General features: G+C 30.5%; 1 protein-coding gene across 11 annotated transcripts in view; it reads left to right on the forward strand.

Moving 5' to 3' along the window:
- Positions 1-22,922, forward strand: part of PRPF40A (pre-mRNA processing factor 40 homolog A) — a 48,994-nt gene that overhangs the window by 15,243 nt on the left and 10,829 nt on the right. For 7 of the 11 annotated variants that reach the window (XM_016151095.2, XM_016151093.2, XM_016151090.2 and 4 more), the window contains 13 exons: positions 601-631; positions 2,396-2,412; positions 12,581-12,691; positions 14,110-14,230; positions 14,464-14,517; positions 16,072-16,096; positions 16,767-17,141; positions 19,087-19,195; positions 19,679-19,743; positions 20,109-20,273; positions 20,928-21,036; positions 21,767-21,917; positions 22,692-22,825. In XM_016151095.2, the coding sequence (XP_016006581.1) occupies positions 601-631; positions 2,396-2,412; positions 12,581-12,691; positions 14,110-14,230; positions 14,464-14,517; positions 16,072-16,096; positions 16,767-17,141; positions 19,087-19,195; positions 19,679-19,743; positions 20,109-20,273; positions 20,928-21,036; positions 21,767-21,917; positions 22,692-22,825 (1,467 nt within the window). The remainder of the gene's footprint in view (positions 1-600; positions 632-2,395; positions 2,413-12,580; positions 12,692-14,109; positions 14,231-14,463; positions 14,518-16,071; positions 16,097-16,766; positions 17,142-19,086; positions 19,196-19,678; positions 19,744-20,108; positions 20,274-20,927; positions 21,037-21,766; positions 21,918-22,691; positions 22,826-22,922) is intronic. The other 4 variants (XM_016151089.2, XM_036235895.1, XM_036235896.1 and 1 more) reach the window with 1 other exon arrangement.

A 22,922-nucleotide genomic window follows, 5' to 3' on the forward strand; every position in this document is an offset into this window, starting at 1 on the left:
CTCAGTAGCCTAGTGGGTGTTATGGACAACGTGGCTTACTCCACTGGGGTGGTGAGTTTGCAATGTCTTATCCAGAATCCCTGGGACCTGATATATTTCAAATCTTTTTTAATATTGTAAAGTAATACATAACACATATATTGTGTAAAAATTTCCCGTGGTGTCTTAGGCAGTGCCTTATAATTTCTATAGCAAAACTATGACTTTCCCTCTGATGTGAGATAAATGAAGACTAAAGAGGTCGTGTCATTCAGGGTAGGTTTTGTCACTATAATGAGTTTTGGTGCCACATATGAAAAAATTTGTTTTTCAGAGCTCTTTGAATTTCAGAATTGTGGTTAAAGAGTTGTGGATATGTATATATAATTGATGATCATATAAATATAATAGTTTAAAGTACTTATAGCCCCTTTTTACTTTATATTTTTAAAAAATTAATAACAAGCTCAGGGAACTGAGACTAATAAAACTTACTAAAAATCTTTGAGCCAGTGGCTTGAGAATTACACAGAGAGGGGACTAATTGTGTTTTATGAAGAACTTACGTAAAGTATAGTTTATACAAGGTGAATATTACTAATTTTATTTTTCTTCTTATAGCCAGGAGTAAATAATATGGATGTAGCAGCAGGTACGTATGCCATTTGTGTTGGTATGTATTGAACTTCTTTTGAGGAATAGAAGCAGTGTCTCTTGGACTTTGTAATCAGCTCCTGATTTTTATCCTTTTTTTTTTTTTCTTTTTAATAAGTAATGAGAAATAGGGATTGTATTCATAATTGTATTCATAAGAAATTATCATTGTTTTAGATTTGTAGTTCTGGGACCAAATTTGGTCTGTAGATATACTTTGGCCTACACAGTGTTTTTAAATTTTATAATTAGTTGCTAACATTTAATATCTGTAGACTTTGCATAAAGATTGAATTTATCTTGAAATTTGGATGATCTGAATATTCATTGTTTACAATGGTCCTTGTTAACACAGAAGGTACTCAGAGAATATTTGAATGAAAAAACTCTGGTTGAGTTCATATTTGTACTCAGCAAACATGGAATTAGGTAGCACCTCCATATTTTAGATAGGGAGCATGTATTCTTGTCCTTCTGGACAGCTACTCAATCTTTTCTGTTTAACCTCTTTGATCCTAGTAGTCATGTGATAATTTGTAAGCCATGTGTTAATTCTTTCTTCAGCCAATTACCAATAAGTGTTTGTTTTCACAAGTGTGACTATTATAATAATTAATGCCTTAATTAGTCATGAGTAAATAATGTTCCACACAAATTAGTATTCCACATGCTAAACTTTATCCCATGATTATGCCGAAACATTTTTTGTTTTAAACATGATTGGTCAAAATGTGTTTAAAATGCACTATATGCTTTCCTGCAGACTTATAGTGGACATAATTGAAACATCTTTTTAATAATAAATAAATATCATTTATTTAAACTGAAATGATGTTTTTAAATAACCTGGTATGATATTTTAGCCTATTTATATATATCTGCAGCTGATTACTGTTACCCTAAATAATCCTGGAAAACATCCTTAACATTTCTTTTTAATTACTTTTTAAATACTCTCGTTCTATCGTTGATGTCCACAGTAGTGTCATTTGATTGCTCTCAATATTTATATATATATTTTTTGTTTTATTTTTACATGCATCCTTGTTTTCTTTTTTTTACATGTGTTTTTGTTATTTCTAATGTTAAGAATTATTTATGTGAACTTTGTAACAAATGTGTATTTCTCCTTAAATCTTAAAGGCATTATGGTAGTAGTTTAATAGAATATTATGGAATACCATCTAATAGAATATCATGGAGTAATGGAAATATTCTGTAATCTGTGCTGTCAAATACAGTAGTCATTGGTCTCATGTAATTACTGAGTACTTGAAATCTGGCTAGTGCAAAGGAGGAACGGAATTTTTAAATTTTATTTAATCTTAATTTAAATTTAATTTAAACAGGAAAGTGTGGTAGCTAATGAATACTGTATTGTACAGCACAAATCTGGATCCTAGTTGAAGTTGCTAGAAATCTAAAGAATAGGATCAGAGAGAGATTCAAGGCTTTCTTTTACTTTGGTATTCTAGCAGAACAAGAGGAATTAGTCATGATAGACACCTGTAAATAGCAAGAAGAGAAACAAAAGGAAAACATGTGAATGCTTCTTAAACTAGCTCCAAGTGAGATTACATATTGAAAGTTCAGAGTAATACTTAATTCTGAAAATGAGTTGCACTCTAGATATTTATTTTATGGGAAAGAGAACAAGTGTATAGATCATATAGACAGTCAGGATATTTTTAAACTGTTAAGGAGAACATGACATCACCTTGTAAATATTGTTTCTCTCTCTTTTTTTTTTTTTTTTTTTTAGGTACAGCATCTGGCGCAGTAAGTACCTCTGGAATACATTATACTTCTTTAGCCTACTATATTGATCCTTATTCCTGTTAAATATTATCTACTAAGTTGAACCCTTTTCCTTTTCACGTGCCAAACTTAGAAAAATTGTTTGATTTATTTTAAAATTTCATTTTAATGGGTCTTAATGAGAGAAATGGGAATCAAATATGTATATCAGTTTTTACAATGATTTGAATATTCCACTCCATGAAAAAAAAGAGCCTAAATGTCTAATCCCATTTAGTCAAAACAACAGTCCTGAGAAGTAACTTATTCCCATATTATTATTGAGGAAATAGAGAAAGCTGGGAATTTATTGGTAATATGGTAATATTTTTAATTTGGGAAAAAATTATAAATTACGTATGAATATTTTAAACTTTCTTGTATCTTTTGCTATAAAAGTTGAACGGTTAGAAAATATCCATTTGGTATTCTTCCAAGTGCCTGTTTTTATTTTTGACTACTGATCGTTTCATGTTTTTCTCATTTAAATAATGTGGGCTCACTGGGACAAAAATGAAGCAGAGTTAAACAGAAGAGAGTAAAATTTCATCCTAAATTTTCCCATCATAAGGAAACCACCACCACTAACATATTGATTGTGTCAGCTGTCTATCAAATTTTTTTTCCCCTCAGTTAATTGAAATACCTTTTTTGTTATATATTCTCATATATTTTGTCATCTATTTTTAGACTTTTTCACCGTCTGCTTCTATTGGTCTATTTCTAATCCAATATTAGACTTTTTCTAATTGAAGTAGCTTTAATATTTTATTAGGCAAGTCCTGATGGTTTATCTTTTCATTATTTCCTTAGCTATTTTCAGATATTAGCATATCAATTTCCCTATACCTCTCCCAAAGAAATCTATAAATACACATCCAGAACATATTCAAAAGACAAAATTGTGTTTTTATCTGGGATTATATATAATTCATTTTAATTTTAAGAAGGTTGACATTTTCATACTTTTCTACTAAACTTTCCCATCCAAAAATATTATATATTTGCTTGACAACTTGCTGCTGTTCTATTCTTTCTTATTAGATGTCAGGTACACAAATTTGAGTTACTTCTGTTCTTCAGATTATGATCATTGTCATTGATCCATAGAGGATCCATCATATTTTTTTCTTTTATTTCTATCTTCACTCCTATTCACCCTCTTCAGGAGATGCTCACTTGGATATATGTCCTAAGACGTGTATTGGGGAAAACTTATGAAAAATTTGTGTGGCTTTTTTTGTGTTTTTCTTCAAGTTTTCATCTTTATTGCATTTTATCATTTGCTTTGAGCTGTAATATAACATGTTAGTTTCAGATATCCACTATGATTAAGTATATATATATAGTGAAATGATCACCACAGTAAATTTAGTTAACATCCATTACCATACAAATTACAAATTTTTTTTTATTGTGATGAAGACTTTTAAGATATTTTTAAGACTTTTAAGACTTTGAAATATGCAGTACAGTATTAACTATAGTTCTGCTGTACGTTGTATCCCCATAATTTATTTTATAGCTGAAAGTATACTTTTTGACCCCCTTCATACATTTCTCCCAGTACCCACTACTCCCCTCTGGCAACCACCAATCTGTTGTCTGTATCTAGAGCATTTTTGTTTATTAAATGAAATCATGGTATTTGCCTTTCTTTGACTTATTTCACTTAGCATAATGTCCTCAAGGTCTATCCATGTTTTCACAAATGGCAAGGTTTCATTCTTTTTTATGGCTGAATAATATTCAGTACATTGTATACATAGACCATGCCTTTATCCATTCATCTGTTGATGGACACTTAAGTTATCTCCATATCTTGACTATTGTAAACAATGCTGCAGCAAACATGGGGATGCATATATATCTTTTTAAGTTAGTGTTTTTGTTTTCTGTGAATAAATACTTAAAAGTGGAACTGTTGGATCATGTGGTAGTTCTCATTTTTTTTTGAGGAACCCCCATGGTGTTTTCTGTAATGGCCACATCGATTTTCCCACTAAGAGCACACAAGGTTTCCCTTTCTTCACATCCTTTCTAGCACGTAGTATTCCTTCTCTTTCTAATAAAAGCCATGTGGTTTTTATTTGCATTTCCCTGATGATTAGTGATGTCAAGCATCTTTTTATGTGCCTTTTGGCCATCTTTATGTCTTATTTGGAAAAATGTCAAGTAAGATCCTTTGTTCATCTTTTTAAATTAGACTTTTCTATTGTGTTTTTTGTTTGGTTTTGTTATTGAAATATGAGTTCTTTATGTATTTTGGATATTTATCCCGTATCAGATATGATTTACAAAGATTTCCCATTCAGTAGGCTGCCTTTTCATCTGTCGATGGTTTCCCTTGCTATGCAAAAGCTTTTTAGTTTGATGTAGTCCAGCTTACTTATTTTTTCTTTTTTGCCTTTGCTTTTGCTTTCGGGGTCAAATCCAAAAATTATTGCCAAATTCTATGTCCAAGACTTTACTGCCTATGTTTTCTTCTAGAATTTTATAGTTCCAGGTTTGAATTTGGGTCCGTAATCCATTTTGAGGTAAATTTTGTGTATGGCTTAAGATAGTGTAATTTCATTCTTTTAAATGTGGCTTTCCCCAACATTATTGAAGATAGTGTTTTTCTACATTTGTATCTTCATGGCTCCTTTGCTATAAATTAATGACCATGTATGCCCGGATTTATTTCTGGGTTTTCTAGTATATTCCATTGATCTGTGTGTCTGTTTTTATGCTGATACCATACTGTTTAGATTACCGTGGCTTTGTAATAGAGTTTGAAATCAGGGAGTGTGATGCCTCTAGCTTTGTTCTTTTCTTTCTCAAGATTGCTTTAACTATTCAGAGTCTTTTGTGATTCCTTAGAAATTTTAGAGTTGTATGTTATATTTCTGTGAAAAATGCCATTGGATCTTTGATAGGGATTGCTTTGTGTAGTATGGACTTTTTAACAGTATTCTTTCAATCTGTGAGCATGATATTTTTCCTTATTTGTATCATCTCCAGTTCCTTTCATCAGCATTTTATAGTTTTTAGTATATATGTCTCACCCCCATGTTAAATTTATTCCTTAGTTTTTTTTTTTTTTGCCACAATTATAAATGACATTGTTTTCTTAACTTCTCTGATAGTTCATTGTTAGTGTATAGAAATGCAACTGATCTTGTATCCTGCAGTATTATGAACTTGTTTATTTTAACTTGTAGTCTTTAGGGTTTTCTACATATAAGACATTTTTTTTTTCGATAAAATTGCACAATTTTCTTATTCTGTGGTTTACCTGGTTTTCTCTTTAAAAAAAAAAAAAAATGACCTGAATGTGTTTATTGATCTGTGTGTTTTCCTGCACCATCTTTTATATAAATTTTCTTCCTTAAAGGCTTATACAGCCTTCATTCTGTTAGTTTACAGATTAAAGATTTGGTGCTATTTTGAATTTCTCTGTTAAGTTTTATAATGATCACTTTTATATGTGTTCATCAGGTTTGCTTAGTGGGTTTTATTATACTGTCTATATTATACTGTCTTTCTCAAATGACAGTTTTGGCTCTTTCTCTGCTAATCCTCACATCTGTTACCACTTTTATTGTGTCAGCCAGAACTTCTAGTATTGTGGTTAGCAGGAGCAGTGATAAGGTGACATCTTTGTCTTGTTTCCTCTCTCAAAGGAAATACGTATAAAATTTTTGTTAAATATGGCGTTTATTACAGCATTTTGTTATATAATCTTCATTAAATTCAAACTTTCTTCTATTTCTGGTTTATGTGTACAGTTTAGTACCTGTTTATTTTTATTTTTCTCCAATTCTGTTTTCTATATTAACTAAGATTATGATATGTCTTCTCTAGTCTGTTAATGTAAAAGTACACAGATAAATTTTCTGACATTAACCCATCATTGCATTACTAAGATGAACCCTAGTTATTATGCGTTTTTAGGATGTGTATATGTGCACACATCTGTGTTTAATTCCTTCTGAATTGAGTTTGCTAATATTTGTTTCTTATGTCTAGGTGGTAACCCCTCTTTCTGGTCCCTAAAACAACTTGTATAAATGACTAGTAACTTCTTAACAGCTTGATAGAGCATAACTAAAAGTTGACTGCACCTAATGCTTTTTGAGAATAGAAATTTCAATATTTTTAATGGTCATTGAGCTATTCCAGTTTTAAATTTCATCTAATATTTTGTGTTTTTCCCACATATTTTTCTATTTCATCGAGGTTTAATAATAATTTAGCATATTGCAAATCATAGGAGCTATCATCTTCCTTATTTTTTCTTTGGTGGGTGGGTAACTTCATAAATTTATTTCTGCTGTCTTTATTTAGTTCTTGGTTACTTTTGCTTTTTCTAGCTTCTTCAGTGCCTAGCTCACTGGTTTTCAGGAATCCCTGTTTTTTTTTTTTTGTACTGATTTAACTGTTAAGTTTTGACATACAGGGTTTTCATTTTCATTCACCTCTAAATATCTTGTTTGCCTTTCCTTCATTTGATTTTTTTTTTTTTAAGATTATCAGCTGATGCGTTTTTCTTGGCTTCCAGATGTGGGATTTTTTTTTTCAAATAGACTTTTTTTAGAGCCATTTTGTTTTATAGCAAAATCGAGCACCAATTAGAGAGTTCTTCCCAGATGAACATACATTGAGACATTATCACCTAGAGTCCAGTTCACATTAGGGTTCATTCTTGGTGTTTTGCATTCTGTGAGTTTTGGCAAATGTATAACGACATGTATCCATCACAGTAGTGTCATACAGAATAGTTTCAGTGCCTTATAAGTCCTCTGTTTTACATCTATATTGTGTGATAGTGAGCATTTTATCATATGCTGATTTGCCATGTGTATTCCCTTTTGATTAAGTGTCTGTTCAGATCTTTTGCCCATGTTTTAATTGACTTTTTCATATTCTCAATGTTAAGTTTAAAGAGTTCTTTATATATAGTGCATAATAGTCCTTTATCAGTGTGCCTTTTGCTCCCAGTTTGTGACTTGTCTTCTCATTTTCTTGACTCTTGCTTTAGCAGAGGGTAAGTTTTTAATTTTAATGAAGTTTAACCTGTCACTTATTTCCTGGATCATGCTTTTGAGTTACTTACTGTGTACGATAATAACTTTTTTTGCATTATGATCAGAAAACACACTCTGTATTGATTCTTTGCAATTTTTAAAGCTTCATTTATCTTCTATTTCAGGACCAATTTATCAGTATACAATCCCACTTTATTATGGTTTTTGCATTAGAATCATTTTTTTTTTTAATTTTCTAAATTTCTTTTGACTCTAACAGTAAAGGCAAGAGAATTTATCTCCCAACATTTATACCAGTCATTTCATTTTACTGGTATGCTGTATTTGTTGAATTATAGTGATTGCAGACTCATGTTTTGATCATAGTTTTAATGAAATTGGCTTTAGAATTATTTTTATCAGGTTTTGGTAAATTACTCTATCATTTAGATTTTTTTTTTTATTTGAGAATTTTTTGTTTTTATTTTTTGAATGCTTGTGAACTGTCACACTTTTCAAGATGTGATTTCATCATACCTAGTCTATTAGTGTGATCATGTGGTGTTTTCTTTTTTCAATTTGTTAATAGAAATAATTTCTTTTATAGATTTCCCAGTATCGAACCACCCCTGCACTTCTACAATTAATTTTACTTGATCAAAGTGTATACATTGCAGGATTCAAGTGTGATGTGTTTCTTCAGGGTTAAATTTTCACAAAGTAGTTTGGGAGGAGATCATTTCCTCTATATTTAGAAATTGACTGTAGATTATTCTGTGTCTGTGGATATGCTCATCAGTTATAATACTCTCATTTTATATTTTGACTTTTCCCTATTTACTGAGGGGATCTTTCTACCTAGTGTTTAGATTGTCATTTTTTTCTCTTTTTGTTTCATTCAGTTGAGCTTATAAATTTATAAAAATAATTATGTGTATATAAATGTTTATCTTACATATACATTATTGAATTTAAATATTTAATAATTATATATGTGCATTTTTTTCTTATGCCCGGTTTCTTGCCTTTGAAATATTTTCTGTATATATTTTGCTGCTATATCATTTGTTACAGTGTCTTACTGTTTTTATTAACACTGTTTCTTAGATATTATCCATTATGTTAAAAATAGATCTGCGCAAGATACATGTATCATATGAATAGACCATAATTAAACTGTTTTCCTATGGCTGGATATTATCTCTTTTCACCATTATAAGTAATCCTGTTGACACCGTCCTTGTACATCTTTGCAACTATATAAATTTGTGGAGCTAAATTTCAGGGTCAAGAGATGTTTGCATTTTATAATTTTGATAAGAGCTACTAAGTTGCCCTTCAGAAAAATAGTACTAATTTCATTTCCAATAGTATCATGAGACTACACCTTCTTTACACATTTTTAACATTGTGTATTATAGTCTGTAATTGTTATTTGATGAGCAAAATGTTCCATTTTAATGTGCTTTCTTTATTTGCTAATGAAATTGAATATCTAATTATATTATCTATACTGAGTTCTGTTAATGGCCATGCTTATTTTTCCATTAGATTGTCTTGTTATTGATATAGTGGATTTTTCTATATTAAGGATAATTTTTAATGCCTAATTTTGCAAATATAGACTCTCAGTTGTTTGCGAAAATTTTATCTTTTGATTGATTCCCCAGAACTGTCGTTTATGTCAACAACTTTTTATTAGTACAGTAACTATGTCAGTAATGAAATAATTTGGAGAATGTACGTCTAAGTCTTTGTTAGGTTTTCTCCGATTCTGGAAGAGCGTTCTAAGTCTTTGATAGACAGCATTTGCTTATTGTTCTGGAGAGATTTTGTATTTAAAAAAAAAATAGCAATTTTGCTAGAAAGTAAGTTTTATGAATAGACTATGTTAATATAGCTATCAGTACTTAATAACTACTCATTTTATCCTACGAAGCTAACTTTTCCAATTGTTGTTGATATACCCATTAATGTTTTATGCCACTCATCTCATATTCAACATTCTGATATTTGGTTTTAGATTTTTGTTTTTAGATATCTGGTTTTAGATTTTTCTTTTAAAATATTATTAGTTTTGTCCAAAAGTGAAATAAATTATTTTACTTTTAAGTTGTAGGTTAGATAATTTTAAGGAAAAGGAATATAAAATTTATCAGGTAGATCATTTTTCTTCAAAATTGACTCTGTAAGTGAATTTTGCATATTAGTTAAGACATTAGTGCAGAATTTATATTATTAAATGATTGCTTCCATTGATGCAGAGGGTTGGAGTTTTGCTTCTTAATAAGACTTTAATTTAGTCTGAGACAGTATTGTAATGCACTCATTACCTCTTACCTTGGGCATGTTACCTCACTTTCTTGTGCTACATTTTCTATAAAGTAGTGATAATAAATAGTACTTACCTCATGGTTATTCAAAGAATTAACTGATAATCGATGCAAAGCAGTTAACACAGGGCTTAATATACAGTAGTTGATGAGGAATTTATCTGTACTTACTGATAATTTGAATGCAGTGAGCTTGAAACAATATTTCGGTGGGGCTAAAATGTGGTTTTTGAGGTAGATATGACTGAATTGTTGTAGTTTTATAATTTATTTCCTGAATCATTCTGAACAAGTTATTAACCCGTCTCAGCCTTATTTTTCTTATTTGTACATTGTGACTCCTGGTCCCAATTTGCCTATTTTGTGGTATAGTTGTAAGACTCAAAGTAATAGTGAATACAAAATTACTTGTTTTACTGGTTTCTATACTTCCTCTCTCGTTCCCCATTGTTTGGTCAAGTGTACATTGTCCCTTTCTTTCATCCTATCATCTCATAAGTTTATTCCTAGTGAACTACTATTTTCCTTGATGTCCTTCAGCAGATGTGACTTGAAGTTTAAATATCTTTTTAGATGGTGCAGTCTGAGATGCTACTGAATTTATTTCTTAAAAACCATGAAATACACACCTCTTTATCTTAACATCATTTAATTTTTAGAACAGAGCATATCTATACAGTTGAAGCTTTTGTAAATGTTCTTTAATTGCATCACTTTTTGATAAGAAAATGTTGAAATAGTTGATAACAGCAAGGTAAGTATTTTCCAGCAGTTATTTAATGTTTGCTCCAATGAGATTGTAGTTATATCTTGTACATGGTGCTAGAACAAGTTAAAGAACTTAATACATCTTTGGAACTACCTATTCTCCCACATCATTCAGAAGTCCATTCTGTAAGAAATCATGAGATGACAACAAATCTCTAGAAATGGCCAGTTATTTTATGAACATATAGCTCAAATTTTATCAACTTCTTTCAGTTCTAATGGCTTCTTATAATTTCTTCACATTAACTCAAGTTCTCATCTCAAAAGTTATAGAAAATGACTATCTTACCTCATCTACCTTTGTTAAAAATCATATCAGTTTGTCTTAAATCATCTTGTTCTCCATTCTCACATTTTGCAAATATTCTTTAAATTAGCTAGTTTTCAATTAGCATGTTTATTTTTCCCATTTAACACTGAAATTGGGGTGCATTCTATAGTTCATAGTGTCTTATGATCTCTGTTCTCCAGGCAGCAGTTAAGTCTAGTTATACGTGATTATTTTGGTGAGAGAGTTGGAAAAGCAATGAATTGTGTATTTAGCCACATTCCTACTCAGAAATCAAAAGCGGTATGCTCTATTTAATAAAGTTGATAAGGAAGACAGAAAGGTAGGGCAGCTTTAAATAAGAACAGAAGAAAATTAGGAACCAGTGCCAGTAGTTTTTCGTTGTTTTCTTTTTAAAGAAATGCTGCACTACCAGTATTCTTGATGCTACAGAAGATGATATTGTGTGAAATAAAATGGATATCAGCAACTCGGATACAAAAAACAGTTTCAATGTAAAGTTTAAGGAATAGCTTAACTGTTTTATTTGTTTATTTTCATCTTTTTGAATTCACAAAAGTAATATGTGATAAAACCAGTGTTTAAGAATAAATCTTTTCAAAAAAGTTGAATATAAAATCTGAGTGGTAAAAAGCATGTGATAGTTTGAAAGTGCTTTTACTTTTTCTTTCTTAGAAGTATGTACAGTAATGTTTGTCTTAGATTTGAAGAAATGTGGTAAAGATCATCTGTATAACCATCTTTCAAGCATACTTTAGTTTGTTGCCATCTGAAAAATCTGCCAGAACTAGATTTAGTACCTTTGATCAAATCATTCATTCATTCATGGTTTCTTGTAAATCTACTTTTTAAAAACCACTTTATTAAGGTATCTACATGTTAAAAGCTGTACATATTTAATGTTTATAACTGGATGATATAGGGAATAAATACATACCTGTGAAACTTATCAAGACTATAGATATCTCTCACCTCTCAGTTTCCTCTCATCCCCTTTATTATTGTTTGTGTTTATGTGCACATGTGTGTATGTATGGTAACCTTATAAAACTCTTAACAAACCTTTACTTGAGGTTTAATGTCTCTTGATACCTTAGTTGTTATCAGGAACTTTTATAGGTTCTTAATACTTTCGGACACCAAGAGTGGATTTATATTCTATTTCAAACTAGTTTCACATGAAATTTTTTCTCACCTATCTTGTTTTGAGATGTTCAAATTCACATTTTATCCTTATTGATTGTTAAATTCTGATTGTCATCCAAAAGCTGCCCTTTTTTAACTTTGACAGCTACATCTTTATAGCATATTAATTTTGAACCTTGTCCAACTTGATGTAAATATTCTTTGGTTTGGGGTTGTTGAGCTCATATCAGTCCACCTACAGCATCTAGTTCATATAATGTCTCTTATCCACAAGGCATAGATTTGTGTTGTTGAAAGATTCTTATGTGCTTAAGTTACAAAGTTACTGTTCTTAGGAGAACAATCATAGCCATATAATTCTGATACTTTGTAGAGAAAAATCGTAAAACCTGAATTGATCCATGCTACTTTTGAAGAACTTTGAAAATTTAATTTTCAGTTACCTCCCTACTTGTACTAATGAATTAATTCTAAATGACTTCAACTGTCATGTATGTCCATTTTATACTTTTAATTTCTCCATATATTGCTTTGAAATTAATGATCCTATTTAATGTTAATGGCATTGTTAAGTAATTGAAAATATTTTTGTAATTTTTCCTTAGAAATCAATGTGGACTGAACATAAATCACCTGATGGAAGGACTTACTACTACAATACTGAAACAAAACAATCTACTTGGGAGAAACCTGATGATCTTAAAACACCTGCTGAGGTAAAAGTTTAAGGGCTAGAAATTAGGGCCTGTTAAGTAGATTGGTGGGTCATTTTTCTGTTCGTTTGTTTTAAGATTTCATGGATATTTGACTACTCAAATAGTACTGCTGATATCTCAGGCATTCAGAGGAGAAAGGGGTTAATAAACTCACAGTGGGCAGCGAAAAGACAAATTCATTCCCTTCTTTGAACACACCAATTTTATTTACTGATTTTTGCCCTCTGTACAGGAACTCTTGTCAAGTGGCATCGATTTAAGATGATTTAAAAAAATAAATTGAAAGAAAAAAAGGAACTTCCTCTCTGACTTCCTTTTGGTTTTTAAATTCACATTTTAATTTAACTCTTTATAGCAAACCTGGATAATTTCATATCTCTTCTACTGCGTTCTTAAAAAATTCACATAGGGTTGAGTTAATGGAAATGAACTTAAATTATAAATACAAAATACTTAGAGTGGGAATTTGTCTCTTTGGAAAATGCCCTCCCAAAAGTACACACTTTTTCATTTTATGTTGCAAGTTTTACTATTCAGAATTTACAGATAGGTAAGATTGAAGGAATAAACTGAGTAAGCAGTATTGCATGAGGGGAACTTTGGAGTCTGAGGTAAAAGTTTATCTGGCATTTCAAGCTGTACTTAAGGTTTTTCCTGATTAGTAGCCTATCTTGTTTTCCCTTGTTAATTAAAAGCATTTTCCAGCTACCACACTAATATAATATGTACCACAGTACTTGGGAGGGGACGTCGGTAGGTTATTTATTTATCCTAATACTGACATAGCGATATTTACCAGTTATATATTTGTCTAGAATACTGTCTAAATGTGAGGTTTCAGTAGCATTCTCATAGTGCCATAACTGGTTTTGTTTATTAGGTTTTAAGTGTATCATATTTATATTGTTTCTTTATATAAGATAATTTACATACATTTGTAATAAATTCCTTATCATGAAGCTGAAGTTGAAGCATAACTAAAAAGATTTTGCTTTTTCCCCAAATCTTATGTTTTTCCTCCTTGTATTAGTATTTGAGAAGTCTGTTTGTGAAACAAATAGTGGTAATTTTTACCTATGATGGGTTATAAATGGTGAGACACATAGGATTTGAAATTCACATATACCTCGTTTTGAATCTTTCCTCTTACCTCTTAGAATATATAACCTTAGACAAGTTACTTTCTCTAAGTGACAGTGTAAATTTGGAATAATAGTATAAATGTTAATAGCATTGTTAAGATTAAATAACATGATCAGATTTTAACTTCACTAGAGTATATTGTAATTGGTAGCTTATATACCATCATCTCACAAGGTTTAGAATTGTATAGGTTGATAACATCTATTGAAAAGAGTGATGTTGATGAGTGGTGCTAAATATATTACTATTAACTGAAGGTTTTTATTTCCCTTTAGCAACTTTTATCTAAATGCCCCTGGAAGGAATACAAATCTGACTCTGGAAAGCCTTACTATTACAATTCTCAAACAAAGGAATCCCGCTGGGCCAAACCTAAAGAACTTGAAGATCTTGAAGGTAAAACATAAATTCTTAATGTTAATTGTTTATATGTCATTCACACTGAAACAGTCCTTCATAAATAGGATTGTTCAAACAAAGGCCTTATTATTATTATTTTTTTTACCTAAATGATTAGAACGTTTAAAATGGTGTAACAGTTTTATGGGCTGTTATTTTCTTGTTGCTCTAGATCTCAGTTCTATAGATTTTAAATAGATTTTTATTTGATTTGATTCCACTGAAACTAGGATACCAGAATACCATTGTTGCTGGAAGTCTTATTACAAAATCAAACCTGCATGGTGAGCTGCTTTGATAATTCATTTTCTGTCATTATTTAACATTTAGAGTATGTCACTAATGTTCACTAACCATGATTGAATAAATCTGCAGTGAGAAATCTCTAAAGAATTTCTTTCATCTAAGGGTTATATTATAAATGAGCTTGTAGCTTTTAAAGTTGTACTTTGATTCTTTTTAAAAAATTACCTACCATTGGAAAATTGAACAAGGACAGTCACGTACAATATTTCTAAATATAGATGTGAGTGTTGGTGCATAAATGGAATATGTGACTTAACCCATTTCGCAGGTAGCAGAGAATCTTGAATCCATATTCGTTTACATTTTAATATGTTATAAGAGTATACATTTTATGCTGATTTTGAATTAGCTCATCATTGCAAAATAGCCTTTACGTTTGTTTTGGGAGAACGAAGGTAAGCACAATATCATGCCTCACAAAGGGAGGATTTTTAAACATACTCAACTATTCAGAGTACCCTTTCAAAACTAGAAATACTACCTAATAGAACCCAGAACTTAAAATAACAGATTATGAGTAAGAATTGAGAACTTAGTTCTTTTACTTTCACTTCTAGTAGAATCTGATGTTATAAAATATATCAGGTTAAAAGTAACAGATTGTAGGAGAATGGGGAAAATAATAAAGTAGTCTGCAATGTAGAGTGACATCTGGTGGGAAAGAGAATAAAAAATTTTTAAAGGCACTGTGATCTTAGAGTATTTACCTTTTTTTTTGTGCCTGTGTCACCTCATTCGCTTAGATCATATCTTAGATCATCATTTGCATCTGAAATTATGTTAATATATATTAGTAATAACCCATTCAGTGTGTTTTGTCAGCCATCTAGACGTTTTCAGAAATGATTTACTTTTGAAATATTTTTGTGGAGTTAAGCTTATATTATCACCTACATGGAGTACCTCATTCCCTAAGGATGAGGAATATTTTTGTTACCTCTAAAGAAAATCTTACTTTAGGCTGAAATCTGAAACATTGTGAATATTTAAAGCTCAAGTCAAATTTCTGTACTAGCATTGGCTAATAATAATATTGTAGATAGGTAGATTTACAGTTTATTCATGTAAAGAATATCAAGCTCACTTCTGATATAACCCTACTATAAATAGTTGGTGTGCATAACTATCTATCTACCTGTCAATGCTAGTATATATGTGCTGGAATTTCAAAACAAATTTGATCCTGTTTTGAATTTAATGTCTTAAAAAATAGTTTTATCTTTGGGGAGAATACTGTTTTATTCCAGAATTGTGCAGATACTTTTCAGAGAGTTTTTGCAGTAGCCAGCAATCACTGGGGAAGCAGCAGTGTGGGGAGAAGCTTTCCTTAAAAACTATTTAAATTTGTCTTCGTTCTTTAATTACTGCCCAGGAACTTTGGAGCAAGTATTTGCTCTGTAAAAGTATTAAATTTTTTTTGAATGGTAAATTAAATCTTATTGTATGAAGCTTCTTTATCTCCTTCTATAGTTTGTTTTGAGTGATTCTATTTAAAAACTGTAGTATGTAACTTTTTTTTTTCTCTTCAATAGCAATGATCAAAGCTGAAGAAAGCAGGTAAGCAGTTTTAGACATCTAGACCTATTTACAAATTTGATATCTCCTATAAATATTCTTGTTTTAACTGTTTGTATAAATAGTATTTAACACATTAGACCTGATGGTTTGGTGTTTTTGGAGGATTTAGGGGTGGGGAGAGGGATATTTACTCAAGATACACAAATGATGAATTATCAGACAGTGATTATTTGAATTTGGACTACATTTATGAATTAAGATTGAATTTAGAAAAGTCTAAGATTTGGTTTGAGTTAATTTGAGAATGAATGATTATGTCTTCCTTTCTTCAGATTTTCCTTTTAATGGGCATAATGGATAAAATTTAAAATTCTTAGAGAAGTTTTTGACACAGGTCAAATTTTATGGTATAATACAATCTGATAGGGCATTTTGTAAAAGAAGCAATTATTAGATTTCTGGAAATGCAGAGTGGTGTCTGAGTGCCTATTATACATTATCAGGAATGTTTGCTGAAGTAACAGTAACCTTATAGTTTCATTCTGTGATTTTAATTTTTTTAAATAGCTTAATAGTTTGGCATCGCTGTCTTTTTTCTCTTTTAATAGTTTCTTGCTCATATAATTGTGTGATACTTGAAAGCTAGCTTTTATTTGACTTTGTGATTGTTGGTAAAGAAATAACCAGTTTTCTCTTTTTAAATATATAGTAAGCAAGAGGAGTGCACCACAGCATCAACAGCCCCAGTTCCTACAACCGAAATTCCGACCACAATGAGCACCATGGCTGCTGCAGAAGCAGCAGCTGCTGTCGTTGCAGCAGCTGCTGCTGCCGCTGCCGCTGCCGCTGCAGCCAATGCCAGTGCTTCCACCTCTGCTTCTAATACTGTGGGTGGAACTGTTCCAGTTGTTCCTGAGCCTGAAGTTACTTCAATTGTTGCTACTGTTGTAGATAATGAAAACACAGTAACAATTTCAACTGAGGAACAAGCACAACTTACTAGTACCCCTGCTGTTCAGGATCAAAGTGTTGAAGTGTCTAGTAATGCCGGAGAAGAAACATCTAAGCAGGAAACCTTAGCTGAGTAAGTTTAGTAACTTGTTTTCTGCAAATCAGTACTAGACAAGAAATTGCCAGCTTAGTCAGTGGCCATTCAGTGTTAATTTTTTGAGAATCAAACAGTCTTTTGATAATGGATCATTTTGAGGCTGAATTTTGTGGGGTCATGCTATCAAACTGTTGTAAACCTAATCTACAGAAGGTTTAGAAAGCAGAGGTGGAGGATAGGGAAAGGCACAGATTTAAAGGGTTGCCAAAAAATTTAGTAATTAATTAAGATATATCATACCTTAGTACAATATTTTAAAATCAGTGCAAATAGTCCATGATTAATAAAATATAAAAAGTTTAAATACAAATCAGTATTACCGATTTTCTTTATTTGGCCTCAGACTCAAATATGGCTTATCACAGCACTGCAAGGAAATGTGCCATAGTTTCATGTTGAATGAACAAACAAAAATTAAGTAGACAAAATAAAGATAACACCTAGCAGGATGTAGGAAAACTGTTACATTAAATTGATAAAGCTTTTTTAATAAAACAAAATAGCTGAATCTCTCGTTTACAGTTTGCAAGTATTTGCATACCCTGTACAGCTATAAAAAGTAACCTAGAGATATGCTTCTCGACTTTAATGATGTCCACATACATAAAAAACATTAACCATGATGTCAGTATTTAAACATGATCACTCATCTTAATATTTAAGCATATTGCTTTCATCTCCCCACCTCTTTTTGTAAATATTGTTTTTCTTGTATACATTTCTCAGTGAAAATAGCTTTTTAATTTTCCGATGTTTAGAAGTTTTAAAAAATCTATAGTATATTCGAAGATATTAGAGTAATTATTAATATTTATATTCTGTTTTTCTCTACTTTTAAAATATATGCATATTTATGAGAGACCCCTTCCACATTAATAGAGATACATATCACATTGAATGATGGCATATTAATTATTTACATATACATTAAGTGTTCTACTCATAGACATGTAGGTTTATTGGAGTATGTTGTTTTGCATCTTTTTAAACTCATTGTATTTTTTGCACAATAATATGTTTTTCATAGCTTTAAAAATTTTTTTCAAATGTTTCCTTATAGTGCCTGAGTCATCTTAATTAGCATTTGATTTTAATTACTGTAATATAGATTATTTGCAAGTGTTAATTTTTGGCTGGGTCCTTTATAATATTTTTGACAATTTTAAAATAATTTCTCGAAGTAAGTGTACTTGATTCAGAGCATATACAAATTATTTATTTACTTATTTTTGTTAGTAAGTACTCCAGTATCTTTCCCTACGCATTATACTTAATTTTTTTGTTTTTTCTTTCCCCCTACATTCTTCTTGGTTTTATATAGGAAAAAATGTTAGAATACAACTTTTTCATTTCATAAAGGCCCCCAAACAAGTAAACTGTTCAAAGAGTAAATATTTTGGTTTTGTAGATCAGAACGTCTGTCATAGCAATTCATTTCATCTGTAGTAGCACACACATCCGCCATAAATAGTATTTAAACTCATGAGCTTGGTTATGTTCCAATAAAGTAGTATTTACATAAACAGGCAGCGGGCTAGATTTTACCTGTGGGTGATCATTTGCTGACCCTGATTTAGATTGATCTCTACATCTTTTTTGTATTTATGTATGCTTGCCCAAATTCTCTGTAGTTAAGGCACTAAAATGAAGGCATTAAGTAAGTTTTGTAATCCATTTAAAAATATGAGGTTGTGTAGTAGTAAAACTGCTGTTTTAGTGTAATTAAATGTTTATTTTGACCTTTGTACAGGGTATTAAGTGAATATTACAGTAAAATATGCTCCTTCTTTGTTTATGTAAATGTATAGGGTTCACATAGACCTCATTGTAAATTTATAAAATTTTATCAAATACTTAGATTTTTCTAAATGATGCATATGTTTATTTAAGTAATAAGTAACGTTTTTAAATTTCTCTCTAGTTTTACTCCCAAAAAAGAAGAGGAGGAAAGCCAACCAGCAAAAAAAACATATACTTGGAATACAAAGGAGGAGGCAAAGCAAGCATTTAAAGAATTATTGAAAGAAAAGGTATTATATTACTGATGTTTATATGACTTAATAATTTTCTAATAAATGAATTTACTCTTTAATGTAATCAATACCATGTTGCCTTTATTGAAAGCACTGATTTCATAAAATCATGAACTCTTTGTTGTAACTGAAAATGAACTAAATTCTTCTTAGTGTTTTTTGAAGAACAGTTTTGTACTGCACAGTACATTTCACCTCAGTATTTAATATAAGGGGTTTTAGTTATAAAAATTGTTTGAATCAGTAGTCTAAAGAAAAAGTGTTCATGCTCTGTTTAAATTTCAGTTTAAGTTTTCTTTTTAGTCTGTAGGTATATTACCCAGATTTGCCTTGATTCAATGAGAAATTATTTTTTAGAGCTTTTTTAAAACTGCAAAGGAAAGTACTATGGTTTCCAGTGAGTATAACCCTTTGTTCCCTTTTATATAACTTTTACTACAATTTGTGTGAAATTTAAATTTTTCATTAAATGGTTTTCAGCGGGTACCATCTAATGCTTCATGGGAGCAAGCTATGAAAATGATCATTAATGATCCACGATACAGGTACTACTTGGATTTTTTATTTGCTTTTCACTTTGAGCATTGCAATCCTAGCAAATTCAAAATTATATAAAATAGTATAATTTTTCACTCTTACCGTGTTCTGTTAATTTGGATACCAAAAATAGAGTCGTCTGATGTGAACCAAAAAAAAATAAAAATTTAGAAGGCTTATATAATCTGAGTATCCTTCTACAGATGAAATTAGAATTATTTTGAAAGTAGAAATTTTCTATAATCACTTATCTTTAATATCTTCTTGAAATTTTCTTAATTTGTGAATGAAATCATACTGTTTTTTTTCAAAGCACTAACATTTGATCATCCTGCCTTCATTTACTCTTACATGTTATTTTTTTATTATTTAGTGCATTAGCAAAGTTGAGTGAAAAAAAGCAAGCCTTTAATGCTTATAAAGTCCAGACAGAGAAAGAAGAAAAAGAAGAAGCAAGATCAAAGTACAAAGAGGCTAAGGAATCCTTTCAGCGTTTTCTTGAAAATCATGAGAAAATGACTTCCACAACCAGATACAAGTAAGATTTTTAATGAGACATGTTGTATGTTTACTGCACTGTTTCTGTATCAGACTTTCTGCCAAGTACAGTAACTAATCCAAAGTAAATGCTTATAAAATGAAACTAAATGATTGTAAATATGACAGTTTCATTACATACATGAAAATCAGTAGTTTAATGTGGAATTTAACTTGTAGACTCTCACTGAGTTATTAATTAGGGACCAGAACAAAAGGGGAGGAAAAGTTAATTAAAGTTTGACTCCTTTCACCATAATATAAGAATTGAAATTTTAGGTATTCGTGGGTGAAATAGGCTATTTTCATTAAGCATAGCATTTTGAAAACTTGCATTTATATAGCATTCTTGATTTTACAGTGCTTTATTATTTAAAATTGTGGGTAGTTCAGTATTAATATTTATGTAATAAGCTGTTAAGTTCATTTTTCCTATGTACTTCCGTACGGTCTTCTAGAAAAGCCTTAGTGAAATGGATGCCTAAGTTGTTTTGTTCTTTTTCTTAATTATCCAAAAGTTTTTCTTTATAATACAGTCATGATCTTAGAGTGGAAAAGAGTGTTCTTTTGGTGGTTTTAAACTTATTATAAAATTAAAATAGTTTTAATTTTTATTGTCTAATATAGAGTAACAATTAATTTTCTTAACAAATAGAAAAGCAGAGCAAATGTTTGGAGAGATGGAAGTCTGGAATGCAATATCAGAACGTGATCGTCTTGAAATCTATGAAGATGTTTTATTCTTTCTTTCAAAAAAAGAAAAGGTATTCTCTCTTGGTTTTTGGTATTTATAGATGAAAAGATGTTTCTTCATTCTAATTAGCAAGTACTTTATAACATGTCCATTTTTGTTGGTGATGCGACATATTTATTACGAGTTAGATTTAAAAATGGATAACTTCTATAATAATAAGTACTCATGTGGACATAGTAGGTACACATTCATCTGTTACTTGAATTGTGACTAATTGACTGTCTTATGCCTACTTTGAAAGAGACTTTTTAGCTCATACTGTTTTTGCTTTTAATGCATTTATATATAATTTTTTAGTTAGGGCAGTAATATTTAAGTGTTGTATATTATCCAGTCTTTAAGAAACTTATAGAAATGTAAGTATTAGTAACAAAAATTTGAACATAGCTGAGAGTGATTGGAGACCTTAGCATTTATTTATAGTAGAATTTGTCTGCAATAACTTTAGTTTTACTTTGTGTTTATAATACATAGTTGTAGAAAGAGACATTTATTGGAGAAGGGGATAAGGTGAGACAAGTTTTCCAGATTCTAGCTTCAGAAAAAGAAGTAAAAAAGTTGAGAGTAGGTACCATGCCAAGCATTTAGGCAAGAGCCACTGGTAAGGTAAATAATATTTAAAGTGGGTAACATTTGAAATTTGGTTAGTCATCACTTAGAATGTAAGGAAACCTTTACTAATTACAGTTTAAACATACTTTCTCTGAACTTCAAGACATGTATTCATGCGTTTGATTTAGGAGCAAGCAAAGCAACTGCGAAAGAGAAATTGGGAAGCCTTAAAAAACATACTTGACAACATGGCTAATGTAACATACTCAACTACTTGGTCTGAAGCCCAGCAGTATCTGATGGATAATCCAACTTTTGCAGAAGATGAGGAATTACAGAGTAAGCATAATGACTAAATAGGAGAAACTGTTTTAAAAAATTGTCCAGCAACAAAGAATTCTTGCTTTTTTAATGAGACTGCTAACCAAATTTTACACAGTTGTTTGTCCATTTCTGAAAAATTGTTTTTTTCTAAATAGGATATTTCTTTCTAGTTGTCTCATGGTTCAGGACAATAATATTTTTCTGGAAATCTGAAGTTAGCTTTATCAAATAATCCTTGAGATATGTTTATTATTGGAAATTATCTTTGCCGTTTATATGCGACTTGGTAAAAACCAAATTACTACATTTTACTCATGCCGTCTTTTTGAGGTAATGGATTTAGAGGTCTTCAAAAAGCAAAATATGTATTAGCATTATTTTAGATTCAAGTTTCTTCAAGTTCTGTCCTTTTAACCTACCTAGTTGCTTTTTAAATTACAACTTTCTTGATTACTCCTCTGAAAACTATGTTCTAGAAGGTTTGGGATAGGGCCTAGAATTCTATACTTTGGAAAGCTCCTTGTAATTCTGATATTTCTGACAAAATTTTATAGTAATTTTATTTTCATTAGATGTCTCATGCGTAGTGTGTTTCTTCTTCAGATGCAGTGTATCTTTTAATGAGGTCTTTTTGGAATTTTCCCTAAATGTTTCGTATTTAGATGATTGTAGATCATATTTGAGTTTACCAGTATTTTGGAAAGGTGAATCTATTGGGAATTATTAAACTGCTTTCCTTACTGATATTTGACATTTTAATTTTTTTTTTAACTGAAAAAAAAACTCTAGACATGGATAAAGAAGATGCATTAATTTGCTTTGAAGAACACATTCGGGCTTTAGAAAAGGAAGAAGAAGAAGAAAAACAGAAGAGTTTGCTGAGAGAAAGGAGACGACAGCGTAAAAACAGAGAATCTTTTCAGGTAATAAAATCTATTTTCTAGCTTAGTTTTTTAACAGTTAATGAGCTTGGACAGTGTTGTAAACAATTTTGAGACATCTAATTACAGATAACTAACT

The sequence above is a fragment of the Rousettus aegyptiacus genome, unplaced genomic scaffold (assembly GCF_014176215.1).
Source record: "Rousettus aegyptiacus isolate mRouAeg1 unplaced genomic scaffold, mRouAeg1.p scaffold_m13_p_2, whole genome shotgun sequence".
In the NCBI taxonomy this organism is placed as follows: Eukaryota; Metazoa; Chordata; class Mammalia; order Chiroptera; family Pteropodidae; genus Rousettus; species Rousettus aegyptiacus.